The sequence below is a fragment of the Nanorana parkeri genome, unplaced genomic scaffold (genome assembly GCF_000935625.1).
Source record: "Nanorana parkeri isolate BGI_ZX_2015 unplaced genomic scaffold, ASM93562v1 scaffold509, whole genome shotgun sequence".
Classification (NCBI taxonomy): Eukaryota; Metazoa; Chordata; class Amphibia; order Anura; family Dicroglossidae; genus Nanorana; species Nanorana parkeri.
Genome location: NW_017306777.1, coordinates 919,358 through 945,849, shown reverse-complemented (window position 1 = coordinate 945,849; position 26,492 = coordinate 919,358). Strand labels below are relative to the sequence as shown.

Sequence of the window (26,492 nt, the reverse complement as noted above, 5' to 3'; positions counted from 1 at the left end):
GTCCTCCTTCGGCGAGCGGGGCGGGCCCAGCCGTGATCTTACGGCTGGCTCCGGCCACTTGCAGAGAGATCAGCGTCCCTGGTTACCAGCTTGCAGAGAGATCAGCGTCTCTGGTTACCAGCTACTTCGGGTCAGCCGAACATGCAGAGCATGTTCGGCCGACCTGAAGCCAAGTGAAGCCACCCGATGTATGGCTGATTTCAGCCAATATACGGCTGAAATCAGCCGTACCAGCCTGAAGTGAATAGCCGAACAGCGTTCGGCTCACTTCACTTCAGGTCAGTCTTTCACTCGGCTGCCTACGGCAGCTTAGTGAATAGACCCCATGGTTATGCTGGGTAATAAATCATAAGGTGAGAATGCTGGTTGGGATCTCCAAACAGCAAAGGCAATCTGTGCTTGCAGAGCTCTTTCAAAAAAAAAAAACATACAATGGGGAGAATATGTGCATACATTGCAGAGACATACTTAATAAGCTTTATTTCTATTTTGCACTTTAAGCTGTAGGACAGCCTAACAGCAGTCTGTCAAAGATTCCTTCTTACAGGGTGAGGCAGTGTTTGCAAAATGCAATGTGCTAGGGTCTTCTAGTTTCCCATTGCTGAAACTCAGTCTGTAGTGCACTATACACAAAAGGGCCAATTTATAAAAGGAGAGCATTATCTCCTCTTTACCACCAACAGGACAGCTCTTTAAAAACTCTATACTATGTCTACATTTTACATTTTTTTTTTTTTAAATGTAGAGCGTAGTGTGTGTACTCTGTGTACTTTGCATAATGCTGTATGATTCTTCCTTCTCCTCCTTCCTCCTCATTTTGGTCTCCCATTCATCAGAAAAAATTGAGCTTTTTTTTAATTCTCATATTTAGTGCTTCTTGTAACCTTGATGTACAGCACTGCATAAAATGCTCTTTATAAATAAGTGATAGTAATTCCATTAACTGATTTCTTGTTAAACACATGCAGGGAATGGTAATCCTGTGGCTTTATCTGAGATAATGAGAATTAAATGCCACGCAGTCAGACCCCACTGAGCATTAGTGATGTGTTATAATCAATGCAGGAAACAGAACACAAGAGGTAAGAAAGGGTCCATTTGGTAAGGGCTGTTTTATTTTTAAGCAATGTAAAAATCTTTTTTTTTTTTTTTGGCCCTAGAGTTTCATTTAATGCCACATTGCAAAAGAGCAATGATATTCCATTAGACTAGCCATAGATGGGAACACTTCTAACCAACTCCAACAAGAGAAGGGTGCCTTTCCTCAACCTTTGATGCCAACTGTAACTACTCTGACATTTACTTGGAATGGGGGCTCCTTTTATGGAATCTTTCTTATTTGACTACAAACTGCTAGAAGGTATTTGACAATGGTAAGACCATCAAGACCATTCATAGGTCACATACTTTTCAGTGCTTGTTTCTTAGTGCTAACTCTCTGAGCAACTTTAACAATGCTCAAACCGCAAGGGAAAATATCTACCCAAATACAATTGGCTTACCTAACACCAACCAAGCAGAAAAATAGTTTTTTATTGCAGTTGGGCTATTAAAAAAACTTCTTTTTGATTGTTTGCTATGTGCTTCTGCACCTTAAATAATGGTTATAATGTCTGCTACATGGACTGCATGCGTTACATGCTTACCAGATGATGGCACTGCAAATACATAATAATCTAACAAATTCTGCACAAGTGTGTCTTCCTTCAAATACATTACATCATCATCTGATAATCTCACTGCAGTGCAAATGAGGTGGCGAAAAACAGTGGGAGCACCAAGCACTGCTCACCAAGTACTGCACTGCATCAGACATTTTTTCACATTTGGTATTATTCTAGACAAAATACAGCATTTCTTAAGACAGACCGGACTGACATGGGGGCAAATGCCCCACAGGACAGTACTAATACAATATGTTTGGCAAGTGGTTCTAAGTGGACATACTTTACCATTTAGACATTGATCAGAGAGGGACCTGCAAACAAAGTCATATGCTGGGAACTATATACTGTAGCTACCAGCTTCCAAAACCATCTTCCTTTGCAGCTCTGAGATGTGAGATGTCATGTGACCGACTGCCAAATGCTGCAAAGTAGGCTGATGCTGGAAGATGTGTCAATAAACTAGGCCCCTTAGGAACACCCACGTTTTCCATACCAACCAACCAATGCGGCACCACGACACACTTCGAATTTTACACACTTTCTTTAGCCCACAGAAATCCATGCCCACTATAAAGATTCCTATTGGTTGTGTTTGCCTCCATGTCAAATGTTCATAATCCTTGTCTGTATTGTGTGTGTGTGTATATATACAATATATATACACACACACACATATATATATACATATACATACATATATATATATATAGAGAGTTATTTATGTGCTCTCTCACCTTTTGTTTTTGCTGGATAAGCTCTTTAGGTGTCAAAGTGTCTGCCTTCCCCAGAATTGGCACAATGTTTACTCGGTCCTGTAGTGCTTGAAGGAACTCAACATCTAGAGGTCGCAAACTGCAAAAATATAATATTACTCCTCATTAAGAATGTCTGAAATGAGAGTACATACAGATTAATTACAAGGGAAATTAGTACATACACTCACAGAAATTACGCTCTTAGACAGTTGTCCCTAAAACAGTCTCCATTGAAAGATTTCTCCTTGCTTCTTGTTTTTGGGGGCATCTATAAAATTTTGGTTTTCCACTTACTTTCTTCCTCCTTCTTCCTCCGTGACAATGGTCACCGATACAAATAAAGGGGTAAATCTTCCCAATGGGAACACGGACAGCATTACAAAACGTAACCCTTCTCCACTCTACCCAAAACTAAAAAAATGTGTTTAATACGGGATGGCAGCACACAAGGAATCTCCCCAAATGTATCTTTATTTCATACTGCAAAGTTTATTAAAAAAACACCCCTTACATGTTTCAGCCCTACTGGGCCTTAGTCCCAGTCAAAAAAATGGCTTAATCGGTTGCATTTCTGCATTCACTATGTTAGATTCAATGTTTCACAAATGTATTACTGAATCCTGAGGCTTGCTCTTATCTCCTTTTTGCTCATCCATGGTTCATATTAGCAAACACTTCCTTATATTTACAGACACTACACTAAATAAACCTCATCATGTTTCCAGAAGCAGTTAGATCAACAGAACAATTGCTATAAGTAATAATACACCACAAATATACCAGGTTTACATATAGTATGCGACACTGTGTTTAAGGTACATTGTGCTGTTCCTCCTTCTTTTTTATAGAATGGTGTTGTACAATTCGACACTGATGTTACTAGAGGATTGGAGAGTCCAGAGTTGTAAGTATTTGGTGGTGTTTGGCTGCGGTGATTTTAGATTGACATTTGTGGGGACAATTACTTGGGCGCAAATTAGTCAAATAATGGTCAAGTGCCAATATATAATCTTAACCTGCCCCCCAGAACATAACCATTAACCAAAAAATGCCCTAAAGGTGAACTGTGCTTTGTCTAGGTAGGGCAAAGCACCAGCTTCAATTTAATCATGGGACTGGCTGTCCAGGCAGTACCAAAAATGTTGAACTGGTGGCCATGAGTGAAGATAATTTACAAGCTAGATATCAAAGTGGATGCTGCAGTCAGTAAAACAGGACTGCATGTCTTGTTTTACTGACTTCATACTTGTCTAACTGCATACTGGTCTAACTGCATACTGGTCTGAACAGAGAGCATGGGCTTTACATAGCTACATGCTCCCTGTTCAGACCTGCGATCACAGCCTTTGCCACTGAGAAGGCTCCCAGCACTGACTTCCTTTGAAGCTCTTACATGAATGCAGACTGAATGCACAGCTGATGCTGGAGATATCAAAAGGTGCTTTCCTCCCAGGACAAAATTCTGCCTTTTATCATTCACTCACTAGCAGTGGACTCTGCCCTTTCCTTCCCTGCGAATCTGTTCATACGCTGACATAAAAGACATACCTGGTACTTTTGGATATGAGGGGGGCATGTAACTCACTTCTCAACCTCTTACTTGAGACAAGGTAATTATGTGTTGCAGAGGAGGGGGTGGGGAGTTTATTGAACCTGTTACTTTGCCCTGCATAGGCAAAGTGCTAGTTCACGATACATTAACCCCTAAACATAAGCATAACCTTACCTCTAAACTACCATAACCTCAGCCTGCAAGCTCCCAAAATGAATACTATCATGCTGATAAAATACGGAATGCTAAAATATAATTGGCCCTAAAATCTTTGCCCCCCCAGAAATATCTGCCTAAATGTAATAATCAGAGTATCGGTTAAGTCCGCAAATTGGCTGCATGAGTTGCATGTCCATAACTAGTACATCTATAATGGCTGCATCAATTGCATATCCATAAGTGGTATATTTATAAAGACTGCATCAATTGCATGTCCATAACTGGTATATTTATAAAGAGTTCATCAATTGCATATCCATAAGTGGTATATTTATAAAGACTGCATCAATTGCATGTCCATAACTGGTATATTTATAAAGAGTTCATCAATTGCATATCCATAAGTGGTATATTTATAAAGACTGCATCAATTGCATGTCCATAACTGGTATATTTATAAAGACTGCATCAATTGCATATCTATAACTGGTATATTTGAAAATAGTGCATCAATTGCATATCCATAACTGGTATATTTATTAAAAAAAAGCATAAATTGCTTGTCCATAACTGGTGCATTTCTAAAAGCAAACATCTGCCTATATGCTATACTTTTAAAATCTTTTATAATTGCAAACAGTAATTTAGATATACCCATGTCCAAGCGGAGAAAGAAAATACAGACAGCAATGTACACGTGTATCCTGGAGATTTTTGCGGTTTAGTCCACTCTCATCTCTAAAGTATTGCTCAAATTGTTGGTCAATATAATCAGCAACTGGTTTCCAGCTAGAAGACATAAAAACAGTTAGCGCCTGTTCAATACCCATTACAGTTTTAAAGCAGGAACTGATGAAAGAGCATATGACTTGTGCTGCCTCCAGCAGTTGTATATTAATGCAGTTGCATTGTTATTATTGTGCTGCTGCATTTACTTACCTTGTGTCTCTCCTCGTCTCCCGGCCAAATATCTGAACTGCACATTATGCCCGTCCAAAGATCCTTTGCGGCCACCCGAGAAACTTCAGATGTTCAGACGGGAGCGTGCAGCGGAGACACAGGTAACTGTTTACCCTTTTGAAAAGTTTTTTTTTTTAAATGTTTTTTCATATATATATACTGCTTGCTAGCAGTAGGCATATGCAAAAACCGCTGAGGGTTTAATAACCCTTTAAGTTTATTGAACCTCCTTTTCTACATTTCCTCCCCTTTGTGTGATTTGTCCTTCTTCCTGGGTGTAAGATTCAGCCATTTTCAGGTCACATGTGCATATGAGGAGAAAGGTGTTATCCTTTACATAATACTTACATAATACAGAATATCCTGGACGAAAAGTATTTGGCAAGTTCAGCTATCTGATAAAAATTGTCTGCAGTGAATGTATCTGCTTCATACAGGCCAGGTAAAGAGTTCTCAGGAAGGGGAAAAAAAATCAATATTTCAACAGTTGGAGTCATAATATTACTCCATTGATGGGGCAAAACACACTGCATAGAATGAGCATACCACTCCACAGAAGGAGCATCTCACTTCAGAGAAGGAACACCTCACTCCACAGAAGGAGCATCTCACTCCATAGAAGGAGCATATCACTCCACAGGAGGAGCTTCTCAACTCCACAGGAGGAGCATATCACTCCATAGAAGGAGTATATCACCCATCAGAAGCACCATACCACTCCATAGAAGGAGCACACTACTGATTGAAACAGAAATGTGAGCAAAACTCTAGGCTTTTCTACCTCCCTAGTGCCAGACTCCACTGTCTCGAAGGATGCATTGGAAGGCAGTGCAGGAAGGCATACCATATATTAATTCACTTCCCCCCAATATCCACAGGAGGCAGCTAAGGACTAGAAGACCAGGCACTCATTTTTTATCATACCACCCCTCCAATGAACCACCAGAGAAAACACCTTTTTCTTACTTTGTGTTACAGATGTCACAATTATTTTTCTAAGAGAAATTGTTTTGAGACAAATTTCTTTCATAATTAACCAATACATTCAATTTAGCTGTGTATTTTATCCTTAACTTTAAAGCAAACCCATGCTTTTTCCTCAGCAGCACATACTCACCTTTTCTTCCCTCTCCCACCTCTTTCTTCAACTGCCAAAAAGTGAAGAAAATACCCAGTACAGGAGCATGTGGCCCACTCCCCTTCCTCTCATGTAACAGTACTGGTGTCTGGTGTTTTTTTCTTTCCACTGGTGCAGCCAGTGCAGTTTTGCCCCCGGGCACACATGTTTTCTATACCAGAAGTGTAACACCATCGGGATTGAGTAGTGATTTGACATCTTATGTGGTCAGTGATGCTGCTGTCAGTTCATCAAGCATTTAATATGACATAAAAATTCAATCTGGAAATAGCCTCGACCTTATGCTTATCCACAGAAAACAATGATAAGTACATAATAAATAGTAAAAGCTGCATCCACTTAATATTTTGCCTTTTACTTAATCAAAAGATTAATATACAAAAGCACCAATACTTATAGAGGTCAATAAGAAATCATTGTTCATCGTTCTACCTATGCTAACTTTGTTATCAATATGAAAAAGTTGAAGAATGCCATTACCAACCACTTATTTGAAACTACTATTCCCTGGCGATCAAATGCTTCACTACTTACTCAGTCACTGACCCTGAAAAAAAGTATACAGATCGTGAGTTCCAAGTTCAATCTGACTTACCCGATCTTCAAACTTGTTCTAGGTTAGCAGAGCCGCAGCTAGCTCCTTTTGCGCCCGAGGCAAGAACAGAAAATTGTGCCCCCCCAACAGACGTGTGTGGTATGTGATGTCATGTGCCAGGATGTCCAGGATGGCGTAGCGCATGCGCAGAATGCGCTGGTGGCCAAGTCCAAAATAGCATAAAGTTTGTTTTGTTTGACGAAACTAACGAAAACATTTTTAGTTTCCGTTCATTTCATCCGATATAAATTTTTAGTTTTTCCACATGTCTAGTAATGTGCTTGTTTGTTTGTGTGTGTGTGTGTGGGGGGGGGGTCTTTTTTGGGGTTTTTTACATTTATTTTTCATTCTTTATTTTTTTTCAGTGTTGGGGGGATTTGGGGAATATTAGGGTTCTAAACAGACCCCTGACATTTCCCTTTTGAAATAGAAAAAGAGATTGAGGACACAGAATCCTCTGCCCATACAGGTGGGGGAGAGCAGCAGGGATCCGAGGAAAAGCGGGAGCCGGTGCCGCTCCTCTTCTCCCTGCCAAGCCACGGCTGTGTTGGCTGCCTGGCGCCCCTGTTGACAATGGCGCACTGTGCTCGCCTTGGCAACAGGCGCGACAGGGCGTAGCCAGGCCGGCCTTGGCTGCGCCCCCTCTTAGCTGCGCCTGAGGCGAGTGCCTCACTCGCCCCATGGTAGCTACAGCCCTGTAGGTTAGTATTTCAATGGCAGCCCAGCAACTGGTATTTTCAGAAAGAGTTTAGCTCTGCATTTCAGTTAGTATAGCCTTTTTAAAAAAAAAAACCTTTTGTCTATGCTGGCAATCCTAAGTGTCATAAATTGTTATACTGGTCTTGTACTGTTACATTTCATGCATTTTCTGCACATAGAACATATCCCATGTATACTGATTAACACACCATTCCTCATTATTTATAGCATCTCCAAAACCGGGCGTGTCCACAACTGTCAGCCGTAATCGAACACCCTTCTCCTCAATGTCCACTGTCTGCTTCACGATCTCCACCGTCTGTGTTACCCGCTCTGTGAATAAAGAGGATGAAGCTTTGGGTTAATCTATTAGCCTAGGGGCATAAAGAGGATGAAGCTTTAGGTTAGTCTATTAGCCTAAGGGCATATTGAAGAAAAAAAATAGCTTTGCCAGATGACTCAATAATGTCCCTTTTCTTTGATAATGTTTTTCGATTATTAGGAAGTGTGAAATGTAGGCCACCGAAGTAGCCTACTTGAAAAAAACTAAACACTTGTCAAAATTGTTTTGCTGTCCATGACCCTCTTTGTAAGATTTCCCCATACAGGTTGTCTCTCTTACAGTCTGTGGAACAAGTACAGGTGAGGCGCTGGATTCAACTATTCAGAAGGTCGGTCGGGACGTAATATAGCACAATGGCTCCGGTGAGGCCGCACTGAACAAAAATGGGATGTCCCACATACAAGGGAAACCAGAGTTGAATATATACATGATAGGTAGTATAGGTAGGATTTTCTCTTGTTCTGGTGTTTTTTTCTTTGGCATCATACCATATTTACCTCATAACTCTCAGACCTCAATTCACAAACATTTTGTGAACTTTTTTTCAACCTATGCAATTCTGTTGTGATGCTTCTGTTGCTGTCTATACCAGCCTTTCTCAGCCAGGGTGCTGTGGCACACTGGTGTGCCTCCTGGCCTCCTCAGGGGTGCCTCAAACTTTTGTGGTAGTTGGACTGTGATGTGAAGAGAGGGATGAAGATTGGGGCCAAGGGGGCTCCTGATGTAAAGGGGGAGCTCTGATATGAAACAGAGGCTTCCAATGTGAAGGGGGCTACTGATGCAAGCGTGGCTCCGATGTGAAGGGGGGATTTTTAATTTGAAGGGGCACTCCGATGTGAAGGGGAAACACTTTTTTGTGTGGTCCCCCTTAAAATCTATGACATTCTGGATTGGGGTGCCTCGAGATTTTGCATACTTTTAAAGGGTGCCGGGAGTGAAAAAACGATGGTCTATACATGTCCCAGTGCATATGCTTATTCCAATCTCTTCACAGGTGTCATAGAAATGTTGAGTGTATTTTACAACTGCCAGCAAAGTGAAAAAACATAAATAATAATTTTAAAAAATAACCATATAGTGCCCCCCTAGTTTTAAAAAAAGTTTAGTTTTTTAAAAGTTTTTAGAATTTTACAAAATAAAAAAAAGGAAAAAAAATATATTTAATAAAAATATTATACGAAAATATAGCACTAAGGAGGCTATTAAAGTTAAGAGAGAAACATACCACATTCTAAAATTGTTCCACATTAAAATTGTATTTCACTCCTTGTATTTTGTGACCTATAACTCCCAAAATAAACTGAAATCCCAGACATATGATATACCCCATAAATCGGGACAAATAAAATAATTTATTAAGAATGACTTTGTTAGCTACAATAATTACAGTATGTACACATTATTAAATGTTTTTACATTTCTTTTTGCATTTTTTGTATTAAAAAAAAACCAATTATATATACATCTGTCACATCAAATTAAAGCCCATTTTATCCTTTAAAAAACGGTATATAATATGTGTAGGTGCAATGAATGAGGAAGGTGGAAATTATGGTTAAACAAATACATAGCAAAAATGGTAAAACTGCTCCAATCCCCTGGAGCAAAAGATTTTTCTGAAACTGTGTCACTAAGGGGTTAATACCTTCTGGACTTGGTAGCTGGCGGCCCCGATAGAGATCTGTCAGGAACAGACTGTTTATGAGAGTTGACTTTCCAAGGCCAGATTCACCTGACAAAGAGAAGATGATTAGAAGCTTAGCAATTCACTGGTCATCACGCATTCATCTAAATGGCTTATAGTTCAGGTCTGGGGTCTGCTAACTGCACAATCACTGTAGTCCACCTATAAGTATAAAACAATATAGTAATTATATGACTATGTAACCATGTAATCTCCACAATCCTTTTGTGAAAAAGATTAACACCTCCGTGACTTTGGGATCCCCCAAAGTTTTAAAAGATATTTTCTAATGGAATTACTAAAACTAAACTGGTATAATCTGACTGGGGACATTAAGTGATTGACCACTGAGAAATCTTTTTGTTTTTCCAAATGATAGTCCCATAAACATGCTTGCTCATAGCACCCAACCATGCTTGTGGGGGAGAGTTTACAGAAGAGGGCTTATTCTGATGGCAAGAAGGATACATTTGAAATAACTACAACAACCCAGACAATAGACTGTTCCACTAAAGTTATTCCAAGACTGCTAAGACTAAAGCTGGCCATACACTGTAATAGCTTTATTTGGCCTGCATGGATGGTGTAATCTACCCTGCCAACTATTGCACTCTGACAACCAGCATCTGCAGCTGCCGGAATATCCATTGGCTGCAGTCGCGGTTCAGCTGTCAATTTTCTTCTTGAAAAATCAACTTTTGTGGTGCCTGCAGGGTCACCCACAGATTACATTTTCGCCAATTCACCAGCAAATAGCTGATATTTGATCCGTGTATGGCGCAACTTTAGACCTCATTTAGAGGTGCAGCAGGCTCTACTACCCTCTAAAAAATGATAAAAGACTGCCCAGTGTTCAGGAAGCAATAGTGTCACCTCCGGAATGTTGTTTTTTTTTGATCCCAAGGAGGATTTTTCATTGTACTACCGCACTGCAACTGCGTGGCAAGCACTTGGTAGTGCAGTCCCATTCACTGTGGCAATGTATACAGGACTGTCCAGCTGCAATGTAAGCATTGCAGCAGGTGGGTGAGGAGCAGTAAAACTACAGAAAAACCACCTGATTTTACCGCCCTTAAGCTGCCCATCCAAACGAGACCTTACATGTTGCCTTATGTGGCTAAAAATGGCTTGGGTTGGCCAATTATCATGTCATGTACCTTAAGACATGTGACCCCTCCTGTCTAGCTATCAAACATCTGCTTGCCCAATAACATAACATATATGTAACTTTATATGTTTTCTCTACCCACTGTATGAATGTTGGAAATGCAACAGCATACTGATTGTATTGCTGATGTTCAGAGATGTAATATTGTCTTTTGAGCTGTAGATGGCGCTGTGGTGCAGTGTTGGCCTCTATGCTTCTGTATGTTTTTCTATGATTTATATACAGGAAGTTCTGTATGCTGTATAATGCTGTATATATAAATGTGTATATAACATATATATAATGTTCTTCTAAGCAAGTAAAACTTAATTCAGTATTCCTCAAGATTTCAGTGCTTCATCTAAACACGTAACCAACAAAGAATACGTACTGCATGTACTAATTTAAATACCCAGTTTGGAATAAAAAGCTCTTTAATATTAGGCTGCAATTAAATACCTTGTGTTTTAAGAAGGCTCTACAGTATTTAATATAAATGAAAATGAATTTATTAACCTAAAAGGCTGATTCACAACCCTGGGCAACGCTGCCCAAAGCAGTGCCAATGAGAAGACAAGGCAGAAAGCCTGGCTTTGTCTGCAGTATTGTGGGAATGTGCAACATGTTTATATTATTGTAAACACGAAATAAAAATCAACCACAGCAGTGGTACATATCTATGGCCTCAGGAATCTATACAGCAGATTATAGAGTCTAGCAGCATGGGCATAGCCCTTTGCTCACCATTGGATCGACTATCCAGAAACTAAAAAGGGCAGCAATACTAAGCCAGAGGGCTGTCAGAGTGTAGTCAGTAAACTAGCAGGGATCAAAAGCAGCATGTATGGTGCCAAATGTGAGACACGAGCAAAGTCAGGAATATAGCCAGGGGTCACTGATGGGGAAAACCAGTGCAAGCTTTAAAAACAGATCTGGAAGTTCATGGTCAGAAAAAGAAATAGAAATTCATGGCCAGAAAAAGAAATCCAAACAATCAGGCCATGCCTCCTTCCACCTTCATATGGTTTTCAAACCTCAGGGAAGAAAGGGAATGGTGCATGATAGACATGGGAGGAAAACCTAGAGTGCCAGAGGATCTAATACTGAAGCTGAACAGCCTTAAGGATGACACAGAGACAAATGGCCTGCAGTAAAGCACTTGATACCCAACCTCTCCCCAAACAGACAATAGTGATGCAAACTGTAGGTATGGCCCTGACATATATAACATTCTTTTTCCACATTCTAAGAGACTGCTAAACACTATAATAATTTTCTAAATATTTAATATTACATCTTAAACTTTACTTCCTTAGAATTTTGTAATATCATGTACAGCTGCAAATCTGTAATAATATCAAGCAAAATAGATGGAATTCAAGTTATATTGCAAACTTGAGACATTTTTCATTAGGCCTCTTACAAAAAAAAAACATGCCCAACATAACCTAGTACCTTCTAGAGGTGACAGGGTGTTTTTCTTGCTTACCTGCAACCATGAGGGTGAATTCAAAGCCTTTCTTCACATACTTCCTGTGCACCTGGTTGGGAAGAGTCGCAAATCCAACATATTCTCTGTCCTCCTATAAGAGGTGAAAAAATATGAAATGTGTATACCGTATATAGTGTTGAAGTGCATTCTAATATTTCAATCAATGGCAGGCAGCATGTGATATCTTTCAAGAACTCCATGATCTACTACTGCACAGCATTTGCCAGAAATTAGACAGCAGTAAAATGGTATATTCCGGACATATTAAGGGGGTTAATATGCTATAAGAAATCACTGTCTTCACTGTGCTCTTTTCACTGGCTTCCTGAATAAAATCAATTGCATTGTAATCTGTAGAGGTCACTATGGTCAGGCTCTGTATCTCCGTATATAACATATCTATTCAGGAAACTAGGATAAAGACTGTAAAAGAAAACAGAGAATAATGGAATTACTTTTTTTTTGTTTCTATAAGTTTTATTTGATACCATTGTGGAAGCCATAATCCTTTGTAGTATTACACTAAGCCATTAGACTGGAGGCTTCATTTAAATACAAATCTAGAAACTGATCTCTGATTGGCTAATTTGGGCTATGGTGCTTCATTGCTATTACCTCCTTGATTTTAATGTAACAAGAGTAATAAGCCCTCTCAAGGCAAAGTGGATGATAACAAAAAAAGGTTAGAGGCACTTAACTGTGTGTCAGGACAAACAAAAATGTTTTTGTTCTCAGTAATAAAAAAAATACATGTTCTCATGTTTAACCCTTTAAAATGTTTCAATTACAAAAAATACCTGATCTACCAGAAATCCAGTGTGCCATGTTTGGGCTGACAACACAAATGGGGTCTATTCACTAAGCTGTAGGCTTAGGCAGCCGAGTGAAAGATCGACCTGAAGTGAAGTGAGCTGAACAATGTTCGGCTATTCACTTCAGGTTTATATGGCTGATTTCAGCCGTATATCGGCTGAAATCAGCCGTACATCAGGTGGCTTTGTGTGGCTTCAGGTCGGCCGAACATGCCCGAAGTGCAGAAGGAGTTCGACTTAGCAACATCTGGATCGGCTAAGCCGAACCTTCGACAGGCTACTCGCTGCTGTTTGGTCTATTCTTATAGATGCCGAACAGCAGTGAGTGAATAGCCGAATGCCGCTGAGCGGCATTCGGCTCGGCTGTTCTGCTCGGTCTCTCTGTGGGACCGAGCAAAACAGAAAAATAGTAAAAAAAGTAGAAAAATAGAAAACGATTGTGCAGAGCTAGCCTTCTGCTGACGTAAAAAAAAAAGAAGAAAAAAAAGATTTGGCCATAGGAATGCATTGCTAGATTCCTATTGGCTATTTCAATTTGCAATAGCCAATAGCAAACTAGCTATTGTACCCCACTGCTGATGTCAATCACTAGTGGGGACCTGATGGAGAACTGCAGCAGAGGGCGGGTGCATTAGCCAGTTTGCTATTGGCTATTGCAAATTGAAATAGCCAATAGGAATAGCCCGTACAGCAGCCCTTCGGTTCTACTGAACCGAAGGGGTCCTGGGGCCGAAGCTAGATGAAGGATCGGCCGAAGCTACGGCTAGATCCTTATGGTGCTTCGTGAATAGACCCCCAATGTCTTTGCTTCTACGAAATGTTGGGTAATGTTGCCAACCCTACCTGCTGGACAACAGAACTCCACCTATCCCTCACCGCTCTCTGTCGCTCTCCACATGCATACATTAATGTATTTCCCATCAAAACAATGATGTTTGCTCAAATGTGATGACCCTATCTTTATTTGTATGGACAGCCATAGCTTTAAAGCAAAGATGAATACCATTTTCCCAGTTTGGATTTGGTTGTATTCACAACATATTGGCTGACATGTTTCCCTGGCAAATGCCACCATATGTATTAAGGACAGTAGCTACTTTTTAGCAGCGCTTGTGAATATGCTGCTGGTACTTTCCATGGTGCTGAATTTTTTTACACAGGTGTTGCACTTGGAGGTCTAATTTGGAATCTCATTAAATACAGAGTAAGACAAGTACTCCCAAGGGACATATATAGATGTCACCGGGTACATTGCAAGTGAAACTATGAACAATAAAATTACTTTTTAAAAGCTTTTTTTTTTTAAATGTACATTTTATGTTTATTTATACTAAAAAACACTGAACAGAGGGTAATAAATCCAAACAAGACCCTAAAACTTTTCACTATAGATAGGTTGGCAAACTACTACAGATAAACTAACGCAGGTTCGCAACCTTGTCTCCATAGCAAATCATTGCATTTTCATTGTATAGTACAATGATACCCCATGCAAAAAATGACATCAGGGGAATGTGCAATAAATGTGATCTTCATTATGAATAGGTCTAGTTATAACATCCACTGGAGAACAGATGTTACTTGTGCTTTATAAATAGGGTTTAATACATCACCCATGCATAGCACATCTTTATAAATATGCAACAGCAGCTAGTATTTTCTATAAGGGCAACTTGCTTTTTTATATCTAACTGGCTTTGTCAACTAGACAGTTATTATAATACGATCTTTAATGTTCTACAACCGATATCTATTCCATACGGAATCAGAATGTGTCATGTAAAACTGACATTTATCTCCACCAGCTTCTTTATAAATATGTGCTTAAGAGCAACAGTCAGTGATGCCCATTGCCCACAACCACTAAGCAGATAAAACCTGTCAGATTCCAAAAGTTAGACAGCGCGAATCTGAATGGAGGTGGCAAAGGGCAGCATGGATTATGCATACTTAGCAAACACGGATACTCGAGATTATATAAAAACAGCAACTACAGGCGAAAAAAATATTAAAAAGTAAAATTGAAGAAAAAATATATAATACAGTCCTGCCCTAAAATATAGAAAAGTATTATCTGCATTAAATTCCCTCTATAACTATCTGACACACTACAAGGAGGAGTAAATTAAATGATGGGTATGGTTTAAGGAAGACACCAGATGACTGGCATACATTGGAAGCTATTGCTAATTAAAAGAGGAGTTTTTACAGAAAAGTATACTATGTAATGCTAGAAGCTGGACATTTTCTGCTTCACTGAATGCAAAGTTATGCTTGCAAATAATATACTAATGTAGAGATGCATTCCCTTGAACAGGAAGGGAACCAGACATTTCACATGTAGTTATTCAACCTGTAAGAACGTTTCTCAGGAATAACTTGCTGAATCAAAAATGTTCCCATGTTTTATTTCACTTTTATCTGTATCCACTAGTTGACTGAGTGTGTAGACCCGTTCAACTGACCTCAAAACAGTTAAGTTTTTTTTTTTACATTTGATCCATTAGATTAACAGATTTAACCAATACCGGTAACTATTTAGTGGGCTTCATAAGAAATAAATTCAGTTAAAATGTTTGCATATGTGTGCCAAAAGAATGGGCACTTGACAGGTTTTATTACCTCCCAAGCACCCTCCAACAGTTGAGCATGACAGAGTGTAATGTGCCCAATATCTCACTTCTGCATTCATCAGCACCACATTGCTCCACTCTGACCCAAATATTGCCTGCAACGTTCAGGCCACACCAAGCCATTAAGCTTAATGGCTTTCAATGACAAGCTCTCCTTTTTTTCTCTGCTGGGAAAGCTATTGCAGCACAGCCAAGTGGAGGTCCATTCTGCATCATCCATAGCCTGTGTGAACAAATCCGTACTGGTAATGTTTGCTGACAAATAAAATCAAAGGTAACAACTGATATGTGGCCAATTTTAGTTTCCAGAACATATGTATTTTTGTCTAGAAAAAGGAGTAAGGGAAAATTACAGAAAATGGTGAGTCTATTTGTATCTAAAAGTACCATATAACATAATCAAATTAAAGCTTTAAAGAAACCATCTTTTATGTTAAAACTATCCATAGAACTTGCCATGAGGTTCCAAATGTGTAATCACTCTTTCATTTTAACAGATCAAAGCCAACCAGGTCTAAACCAGGAAAAACTTCTGATCATCTAAGTTCTGCAAGCTTTTACTACTTTCTTATTTGTAACACATGCTGTCATTTAACATACTGGATTCTGAAAAAGGTCTGACAACACTGAATCATTGGTTTCCAAATCCAATACTTCCGGCACAACCAATCGACAACCAAGTTTTCACACACACACACATGCACACACACACACAGCCACAAAAAAGCAGAGTCTTGTTGAGGATAGGCTGCTCATATCCAAGTCTATAACACATATAAACACAAATAGGACATATGGCCTTGTTGTTCTTGTGAAATGTATTTATTTACTAAAGCATTATAAAAAGACAGGTACTCACAAGATCAAAATATAAATATGCTTATCTATACATGGCTTAACCACATTGCATATCAGTAAATGCAGAGCTTTGTCTCCCAGGATGCTGGTACCAGCCTGTGGTGTGGGTTGAGAAAGAAAGATGGCAATCTTAGCACACTGCAGACTGGTGCCACTGTGAGACAAAGCTGTGAACTTACTGATATCCAGTGTGGCTCAGCCATAATAGATAAGCACAATTTGTCTTTATCTTCTCATGAGTACCTGTCCTTTTATAAAGTTTTAGTAATTTCACAATTTTCATGTATTTCACAAGGACAAGGCAATTTGTCTTATTTGTGTTCCTTAGATCATTGGTACCTGGCCTGACCAACTATTACATATCTTTAGGAAATCTAATCTAGCCTAAGAAGACATCTGCTGGCTGACGAATGTGTCAGCTGGTTGAATTTCTGTGGCCGCGTGATCTTGTGTAGGCGGGCACTGGAGTGTCTGCACTGATCAAAACATGCTTGCTTTGACAACACAAACATGTTAATACCTTATCTTTCCACAGTATGATACTGTGGCAGTTAGAGCTCCTGTCCTCATTCTATAGTCTATGAACTCTATATGTTGTGGGCACAGAACTATTATTTTAAAGGGTGTACCTTACTGGATGGAAAGCCCAGAAATTGGATTGGGTTGGATTTTTCCAGTGATTTCACTGGAAGTGATGTATTTACCTTAAAAACAGATTAGTTATAAAGCATTTTACCTCACTAGAGTCATAAGGGTCAAGTTTTCCCCATGGGCTTTTAGGTCTAGAAGGACTTGGAGGTGGTACCAGTGGTGGACAGCCCCAAACTGGAGGCAAGACAGGAAGGGTCTGGCTTATGTCCTTCCCCTCATCAATGTCCTCTTTAATTTGCCTAACAGAAAGGAGCTCAGGGTCTACATGGGCCTGCATGGTATCATTATAAAAGACTCTCTCGTCGTGTAGATCTCGGTGATATTTCTGCTGATCCCACTGTTTTTCAGTTTCCTGCTCCCACCAAAGTTTGTTGTCCAGATGTTCTTTGTGGAATTTCTCCTCTTGCTGCTCCTTGCTAAGCCTGACCTCCAGCTGACGCTCCTTGCGTTGCCTCTCTTCTTCCTGTTGCTCCCTTCGCAGAGTCTCTTCTTGATGTTGCCTGTGAAGCCGTTCCTCCTCTTCACGTTGCTGCTCCCTGCGGAGCTTTTCATCCTCTTCGCACTGCTCTCTGCGCAGCTTTTCTTCCTGATACTCTCGACGGAGTCCCTCTTCTTCTTTATGTAGAGTCTCTTCCTCCTGTTGTTCTCCGCGAAGTCTATCCTGCTCCTGCTGCTCTTTCCTGTAGTAGCCCTCCTCCTTTTGGAACTGTTCCTCCTGTTCTTGTTGCTCTGCTTGGGCCCTTATCTGCAGGCCTTGCTGCTCTATGAAAAGTTTTTCGTTTGGCTCTTGAGCTCTGTTGCTGCTTTCTCCAGGAAACGTACGAATTATTTCCTTTAGCTCCTCATCTTCTGAGTCATTGAGCAGAAAGTTGCGGATCTGGAAAAAGAAAAAAAGAGGGGAAAAAAAGATTTAATTAACGTGAAAAGTTTCATGGTTCTGTGTTTTCTTGAAAATTGTGAGGAAAATGTCTGCATCTGCACTGGCTTTTAACTTAATTTAGACCTCAAATGGAAAACTAATACAATTAGTTGGATGGGACATTAGATATTGACAGTAGGTAAGGATCAATCAGACATTCTAATCTGCACTTTTACTAATTACTGGCTGAGCCTAAGGACAGAATTTACAACCCTCAAATTATTTCTATAACATCTTTAAATATCCTAGCACATACAGTACATATATATATAATTTTGAAAAGAGTAGACCATGAGGCTTTATGACTACATAAAAAAGTATACTGTAGTCACATTCATATATTTTATAGTAAAGATGTTATTCCTTAAAGGGGTCATAGCAGATTATATATACATTTTTAAAGTAAAGGGAGTGTCAGGATAATAGAAAAGGTAATTAGGGGGCTAATTGAAGCATTGTAATTTTTTTGGGGGTTTCTGTGAGTTTTACACAATTTTGAACTGTTCTGCACAAATAAATAATTCAGAATGAAGAGGCTAGATGTAATCTAATTTTATACTACTGGGTGAAACCAACATGTCACCTAATACATTAAATTTTATTTTTTTATTTTGCCACAAAATATATAGGAAATGATTATAATCCCGGTATCCACTATGACACTGATCAATATTACATAAACATCAGCACTAACTTTAACAATGACAAATGACAAAAAAACTAACTCTGACAAATGGTATAAAACTATAGATGCCTAGAGACATAAGCGATGGATCATTGAATGTCTTTTTGGGGGAGGAGGGGTATTCCACTAAAAGAGAGATCAAGGACCGCTAGAGTTGGTTTAACACTCTCACTCTCCATAGGCAAGAGCATCCATGTTTACTTGATGCTTGTACCTTGCCCTTTCATCCTATGACTGCATGATCATTGGTTGAATCAATAAAGTCAGTTAAAGTAGCTTAAGGTGACTGTGAGAGAATATTATTTCAATTAAAATACAAATTTGTAAACTAAACATGAGATTGTAGTCCATCACGGGAGTGAGCTTGGAGGAAGGACTACGTTAGAACACACACAGGGACCATAGGAAACAACGGTATCCACCCTCCAGAAGGAAGGACAGTGTCAGCACCAATTCAGAGATGATTTGGGGATCTACAGCCGAGTGATACACAAATAAGATACATTTGTGTTAATAGTTAAGGTACTTGAATGCATTTTTAAGATTTAATTTCTGAGATTAGTGTCACTTTAACACCAATACTGGAAGGCACCAACTATCATAGGTTATTTAGGGAACATTGTATAGCAATGTTTTGTGAACGTTAATGAAAAAAACATTGATTATGTCAGCAGAACTCACACCAAATACACGAACAAAGAAAGAAATCAATATATTCAGTCACAATAACAATGCAGTTACAGTCCACACAGTAATATGTCAGCGAGCTTCACTACTTCCTTTAATGTAGCAAAAATGCTTTATTAAACAAAAATGGGTTTCATGTATCAAAGTGCAAGCCATGAAAACTGTTAGTATTGTTCCACATCCACAAATCAGATTCAAATGGTCATGTTCCAAGGCAGATTATATTTAATTTTCTTAATTTATGTAGTACGGACAATTGTGAAGCACTTTTATCAGTCCCTGACTTTACAGCTTATAATATTTAAGTTCTTCATCAGCCTACGTGAAATGTTCATATATTGGAAAAACACCAATCATTTTAATGAAATGCTTGGGGGATGCCTTTCAACTGTATGTGGTGATAGAGAACAATACAATTCTCACAGACAGTGTCAGCAACATGCATTCTGCCACTGCATAATTTACATGGCAGCATACAAAGGGCAGCTTTGCCTGTGTCAGGAACAAGTGGCACAACCAAAAGACAACTTGAGTGAGGCCAGCCAGCCTATGCTAGCTATGTATCCAGTGCTATCAGATTAAATAAATGTAATGGCAGCTATGGCATAAAGGGAGATTTGGAGTAATCCTCTATTGCGCAGAATTGTGCGGTGACATGCTGCAGTTTTGTCTGTTTAAGCCACACATGTGAACCCAATCTGTAAAAAACAAACACCAGGTTGACAGATGCATTTAACCACTTCAAGACCAGGTGTTTAGACCCCCTTCCTGGCTCCCGGAGGTGGTTAAGCAATAACATTCAATAACTTTTGAGTGCTCAGGCTGGACCACTGGTGGGAGGTGGTGGCCTTACATACACTGCAGGTACTAGTCTGCCCTGCTACACATGCCATGTCAGACAGGGTCTTTAACGCATTCGAGGGAATTTGTGACTGAGACGTTGAATGTAACCCTTTCGCTGCCAAGCCCTCCGGAACATTTTGCACCTCAGCTGGCCACCCCATTTCTTCAATTTTTCCCATTGATTTGATTTTCACCTGCTGCGTTGCTAGCGTTTGTAATAGACCCCCCAAACCATATATTTTCTGAAAGCACAGGCCCGGTAGAATCCCAAGATGGTGATACTAAATTTGTAGGCCCTGCGATAATTGCACAAATGTTTCTCACATTAATATTAAACCGATAAAAATACACAATGGAATGGATAAAGCCATACTAAAATCAGTATCAGTGCACAAAAAAATGATTTTCTGACTAAATCTAAAAGATAAAACTGTATTGAGTTAACAAATAACAAATATATTCAAATTTGAAATTGTGCCTTTTTGCAAAAAGGTAAAAAAATGAGGGAACGCAAAACTGTAAATAAGCGACTTAGGTTAAAAATCGTTTGTGCGCTGTGTTGGTGTTTGTGTTGTGATAAAATTATACAGGTAACTATTTAATTGCAACACATGGTAGCACAATGCAAGGCAATGCGTCACAAAGCTTTGCCATGCGCTGCCACGGTTAAATTAATGTTTTTTTAAAAAAAAAAAAAAAAAATCATGCACTGCGATGCGCTCTAACCACGCACTGCAGCTCATGTCCATGGCGTACACCACAACATGGTGCACGTGTATGTTATGTGTGTGGGGTGGAGTGGGGTTGTGGGTTTTTCTTATTAGTTTATTTTTTTTTGCAAATGTTTTATTTATTTTTTAATACAATTTTTGTTTTACTTTTTTTAAATACATTTTTTTTTTTAATACTGTTGGGCTACGATTAAATATCTGAGGTCTAAACAGACCCCTGACATTTCCCTTTTGAAATAGAAAAAGATATTGAGGATGCGGAGTCCTCAATTTCTTTTTCTGCAGTCTCTGTTCTAAATGAATGGAAAGCACAGATGCTTCCCATTCATTCACAAACTGGTGCTTCTCCTCATTGAGAAATTCATGAATGAACAGGCAGTGATGTAAATCGATAATATCACTGATATTTACTGATCCTCCGGTCAGCCACGCAGACAGCCACTGTCATCCTGAAACTGACAGGATGACAGCGGCTCCTCTGTCCTCTCTGCCCACTGCTCTCTCATGCTGCTCGATCATCGTGATCGAGCGGCTTGCTCCTCCAGTCCCCCGCCAGGTACCGGTACTTCTATTCGGATCCCCGCTGCCTCAGCCCATACAAGCGGGGGAGAGCCGCGGGGATCCAAAGAGACACAGATCCTTGCTTGGAGCTGCTCCAGGCAGGGAGGAGAGGCTGAAGATGCCAGCGGGGGTGGGGGTGGGGGTGGTCGCTGAAGCGACCATGAGCTTATAGCAGAATGGTAAATGTCACCGACGTAAGGCATACTGAACCGGCGTTTTGGGAACAGTTTTGTTCCGTCGTATGCCTTACGTCGGTGGCAGGGAAAGGGTTAAATAGCCTGGAGTGAAGATATGTGGTGTTTTGGGTGCACAGTCTTCTAAAACATTTTGGGTGTAGTTTTCAAAGGATACAGACTGTCAGCAAGAATTGACTGATGACGTCCAATTGACACAAGGCTGAAAGTTAGATTTAAAACTATAAATAAACTGATGAATATAAATTACAGTGTATTATTTCAGAGACAAAAGCCAGAAATATTGTGTAGACTCTAGGCAGAAATTTCAAAGGGAGAAGCCAGGCAGGTTTTTAGTTAAGAAATCAAAATTACAGTGTATTGTTCAGTGAAAAGAAACTGACAGATTGGTTACACACCATGTAAGCAGCGTTAGTAGGCCACAGTTAAAGAGGATTGAAACCAGGCAGGTTTCAATCAAAACATCAACAATTCTGGGTATTATTTCATTGTAGCTGATAAAATATTATGTTGGCGCTGATAAAATGTATATCTATGTGACAGCTTTGATATAAAGGTATTCCCTGCCTCCTGAAAGAACAATCAACATGTGACTTGGTGAAATGGTCATTAAAATAGCAGAGCTCTTGGAGAAGTGACACTGAAGGATGAATGGATGCCTGAAGGTCATTATCCCATGGGACAGTCAGACCCCCTGCTGGTATTTACTGACCACACCTGTTTAGTAATGCAGCATGCATGCTGGGGTGTGGGCAGGGGCATATGATGGAACCTTCTTCCTGTCTAAACATCGGCATAAACCTAACTCACATGTCGGGACTGTGGTAACCCTTCATGACCTCTTGAATAAGTCTTTCTGGACTCTAAAATCAAGAATGTGATACGCTGAGACCTGCTTAAAAGTTTAAAAATTGCTCTTAGTTTTCCAGATTTCTCCAAACATGCCCCAAAGATCACCATTCGACTCAAGGTTTCATCATGTATAAAACACAGAAGAGTACTTATAGGGGAATTGTTTTTTATTATAACATAAACATAAAAGCTAATGCACTTAGAGTTTAAAACTAATTCCAAATTCGCAATGACAACCTGCTTTATAGGAAAGACAGAGACATCCCACAAACCCTATATCTGGCATCAACAGACCCCACTTGACGCATCTTGTCCTATGCAACTTTCTCAGGAGAGGCGTCTGTTGATTCAAGTGTAGTCCAAATTATATTACTCATTTTCCCAATTGCCCTATTCAGATTCCTCCATCTCCTTTTTAGCAGGTCCTGCTCCTCCAACCTCCATAACAATCATGAAAGATTTGTTGCCCATAATTCTGCATCACTCTGGCCTATCCTCTATGTAACTACCTCCCATACCAGAAGTGGCATAAGATCTTAGATTTTATACCCATATCCTTCCATATAGCACCCTAAACAAAGATCGCTAAATCCTCATGTCTAAATCTTATATCTCATCTAAAGTTATAGGACTTCAATAATAAGAGGCTATGAATAATGTTGAATTTCATTGAGTTAGAAAATGAATGAATGAAACATATTTGTTTCTTTGAGTTAGAAGATGCATGTTGGTACTTAATAGCTGCGTGTGCATAACCTCTGGCTCACTCACATATTGTTGAATCAATTTTACAAGGCCACATTTTGAAAAGGACCCCCAACAGCCATATTAACATCTAGAAATCAACAGTACTTATGCGGTACCCATGTGCTTATAGTATTCAATTATTTGCCCTAGATTCCAAATGTAGGAGTCAATATGTGTTGTTTATTCACCGAAAAAGCCACAAAAAGATTGTTGTAACTATGTTCACAGTATTAAATTAAATTATTTGCATATGCCGAAATTTGATTAACAAAAAAGACCCCAAAATATGTGTAGTATTACACAGTCATTTTAAAATCTAGAAATCAACATTAGAGTGTCATTTATGTGCCGAAACACATCCCAAAAGACTGTAAAACCTATGTAATAGTATTAAATTAATTGCAATAGGCCACAATTTGAACAAGACCCCCAAAAGCCATTTAAAAATCTAGAATTCAACATTATCACAATATGTCAATTATTCACAGACAAAAAACGCCAAAAGATTGTAGCACCTAATTTTGGCACTTGAGCCTTTTTGGAAGAGGGCCCCCAACAGCCGTTGTAAAATATCGAAATCAATATTAGAGTGTAATTTATTTGCAGAAAAAAATATCCTTAACGAGTATTAAATTATTTGCAAAAGGCCCCAATTTGAACCACCAACAGCCACTTTAAAATCTATAAGTTAACATTAGATGGTCATTTATTTGTAGAAAAAAAACACCCCTAAAAATTGTGCCTTCTTTTGCAGTATTTATTTGCTCTAAGCCCCAATTTGAACAAGATCCCCAAAAGCCATTGTTAAATCTAGAGGTTAACATTAGAGGGTCATTTATTTGTAGAAAAAAAACACCCTTAAAGATGATTGTGCCTTCTTTTGCAGTATTCATTAATGTGTGCCAAGCCCCAATTTGAACAGAGCCCCCAGCATCCATTGTAAAATCTAGAAAGACATCATTAGAATGTAATTTATTCACAGAGCAAAGCCCTCAAAAGATTGTTGTGCCTACATGCTCAGTATTACATTATTTGCAAGAGCAGCCAATTTCAACAGGATGCCCAACAACCATTTTAAAATCTAGAAATCAACATTAGTGTTGTCTATTTGCAGAAAAAGCCACCAAAATATTGTTGTGCCTTTGTTTGCAGTATATTCTTTGCACTAGGTTCCAATTTGAACAAGCCCCCCAACAGGCAATTTATCTACAGTATATTCACAGAAAAATGTCCCCATAAGATTTTTACACCTAAACTATTTGTCAGACCCAATTTCAACAGGACTTTCAACAGCCATTAGAGTGCAATTTATTCACCCATTCCTCCCCTTCAAAAGAATGTTGTGTCTGTGTGGGCAGTAATATTTTTTTTTGCGCTAGGCACCAATTCAAACAGGACCTCCAACAGCCATTTTAAAATCCAGAAATCAAAATGAATGTAATTTATTCGCAGAAAATGAATCTAAATATTGTAGTATACTTTAAAACACTTTTACTAGGTTGATTTTCCAACAGGAAACAAACCAACCAGCTTTAAATAAAAATCTGCATTATAGTGTATATATTTTAATGTGTGTAGAGAGTATATGCATGGTCTTTAAAAACAATAACCAAGCCATTTTGTTATCAGGAACCACATCAGCTAGCTTTTAAATAAAAATAAATCAACATTACATTGCAATTATTTTACAGGCACTCAAGATATTCTACCTCTGTACTGTGCATCATACCGCTGATCTCTATACTGTGTGTCATACCGCTGATCTCTTTACTGTGTGTCATACCGCTGACCTCTGTACAGTGCATTACATTACTGACATCTGTACTGTGCGTCATAATGCAGACCTCTGTACAGTGCGTCATACCGCTGACCTCTGTACAGTGCATTACATTACTGACATCTGTACTGTGCGTCACACCGCTGATCTCTGTACTCTGCGTCACACTGATGTGGAGCCATGGACAGGTGCACCTATAGTTTTTGCTTTTAAAAATGTAACTTTCTAGATTTTAAATTTAATGATCAGGAATACATAATTGGATTAAACGCTAGTAATTAATATCTGTTTGGTGTTAAGTTTTAAATAATAAGCAGAAACCTATACACAGCGATATATTCAGTAATGTATTTTGAATAGAAATTAATGTCAATGAACTCCTATCTATACTGTTTATAGAGCAGCAGATGTAGAGAATGTTAAACCTGCCCTCTCATACCCCTCCTTGGTCAGACAGTTGGGTTCCGCTCACCATTAACTGTCAAGCTACAATTGATACATTGATTGATACAGTATCCTCTGGTGCTGACCTTCACACTGTCTAATCTCATGAGCTTTATTCAGATATGGCTCGCTCTCATTCCTGTTCCTACAGTGCAACATTTCTAGGCCATCACAAAAACAACAATCCGGAAATGTTTGCAGTATGAACAATGTTTATTTCAATAAGCTATTATGCTTCCTCAAAAAAACTTCTGAAAGGCATTTTTGGCACTGCGAGATTCATCCCATTGCTCATAGAGGTGTCATTCTAAAGTAACTAATTGACATAAATAGATAATCCAAGGTCTTCTCCATCAGCATTTCACCTGATCTTCTCTGAACTCTTCAATTAGAACTGGATAAATATAAAATAAGTACTAAAGTAGGGTAGTTGTCCAATAAAAAACATTCAGAGCTCACCTTCTGTTTTATACAAATACTATATATCAGACGTACATCGGCTTGCTGCGGCATTCGGCTCGGCTATTCTGCTCGGTACCTCTGTGGTTTTGGGTTTAGATACACTCTAAAGCTTTCCCTTTTAAATTCATAAGAAAACAGTTGTGTTTCTAATATTATATATATTATCTGTCTGTTACTAGGATGATTTCCTGCCAGCCTTGCTCAGGCATGACACAACATGACACAGGCAAGTGGAGTCTCTTTTAAAGAGGAACTTTACCAATATCTTCAAAATAAAAACAAAGCACCTTTAGAAATGTTTAGTAATGACAATCTACAAGCACATACTTCTAGTTAATTGCCGGCATTTTATTTTTTGCATACCTTATTTTTCTTTTCTTCCCTAGTAATCTGACACTGGCCATTTTAACCAACTGCAGATTACTAGAGCTCCCTTTACTTCCTG

General features: G+C 39.1%; 1 protein-coding gene across 1 annotated transcript in view; it reads right to left on the bottom strand.

Annotated features, from left to right (window-relative positions):
• The window catches only part of LOC108790882 (septin-4-like), a 47,187-nt gene that overhangs the window by 9,779 nt on the left and 10,916 nt on the right, over positions 1 to 26,492 (bottom strand). Inside the window, exons 2-7 of the mRNA XM_018561240.1 lie at positions 17,231 to 18,022; positions 12,189 to 12,282; positions 9,514 to 9,600; positions 7,735 to 7,858; positions 4,788 to 4,922; positions 2,402 to 2,519 (exon numbers count right to left, since the gene is read on the bottom strand). Coding sequence (XP_018416742.1) covers positions 2,402 to 2,519; positions 4,788 to 4,922; positions 7,735 to 7,858; positions 9,514 to 9,600; positions 12,189 to 12,282; positions 17,231 to 18,022 — 1,350 coding nt within the window. The remainder of the gene's footprint in view (positions 1 to 2,401; positions 2,520 to 4,787; positions 4,923 to 7,734; positions 7,859 to 9,513; positions 9,601 to 12,188; positions 12,283 to 17,230; positions 18,023 to 26,492) is intronic.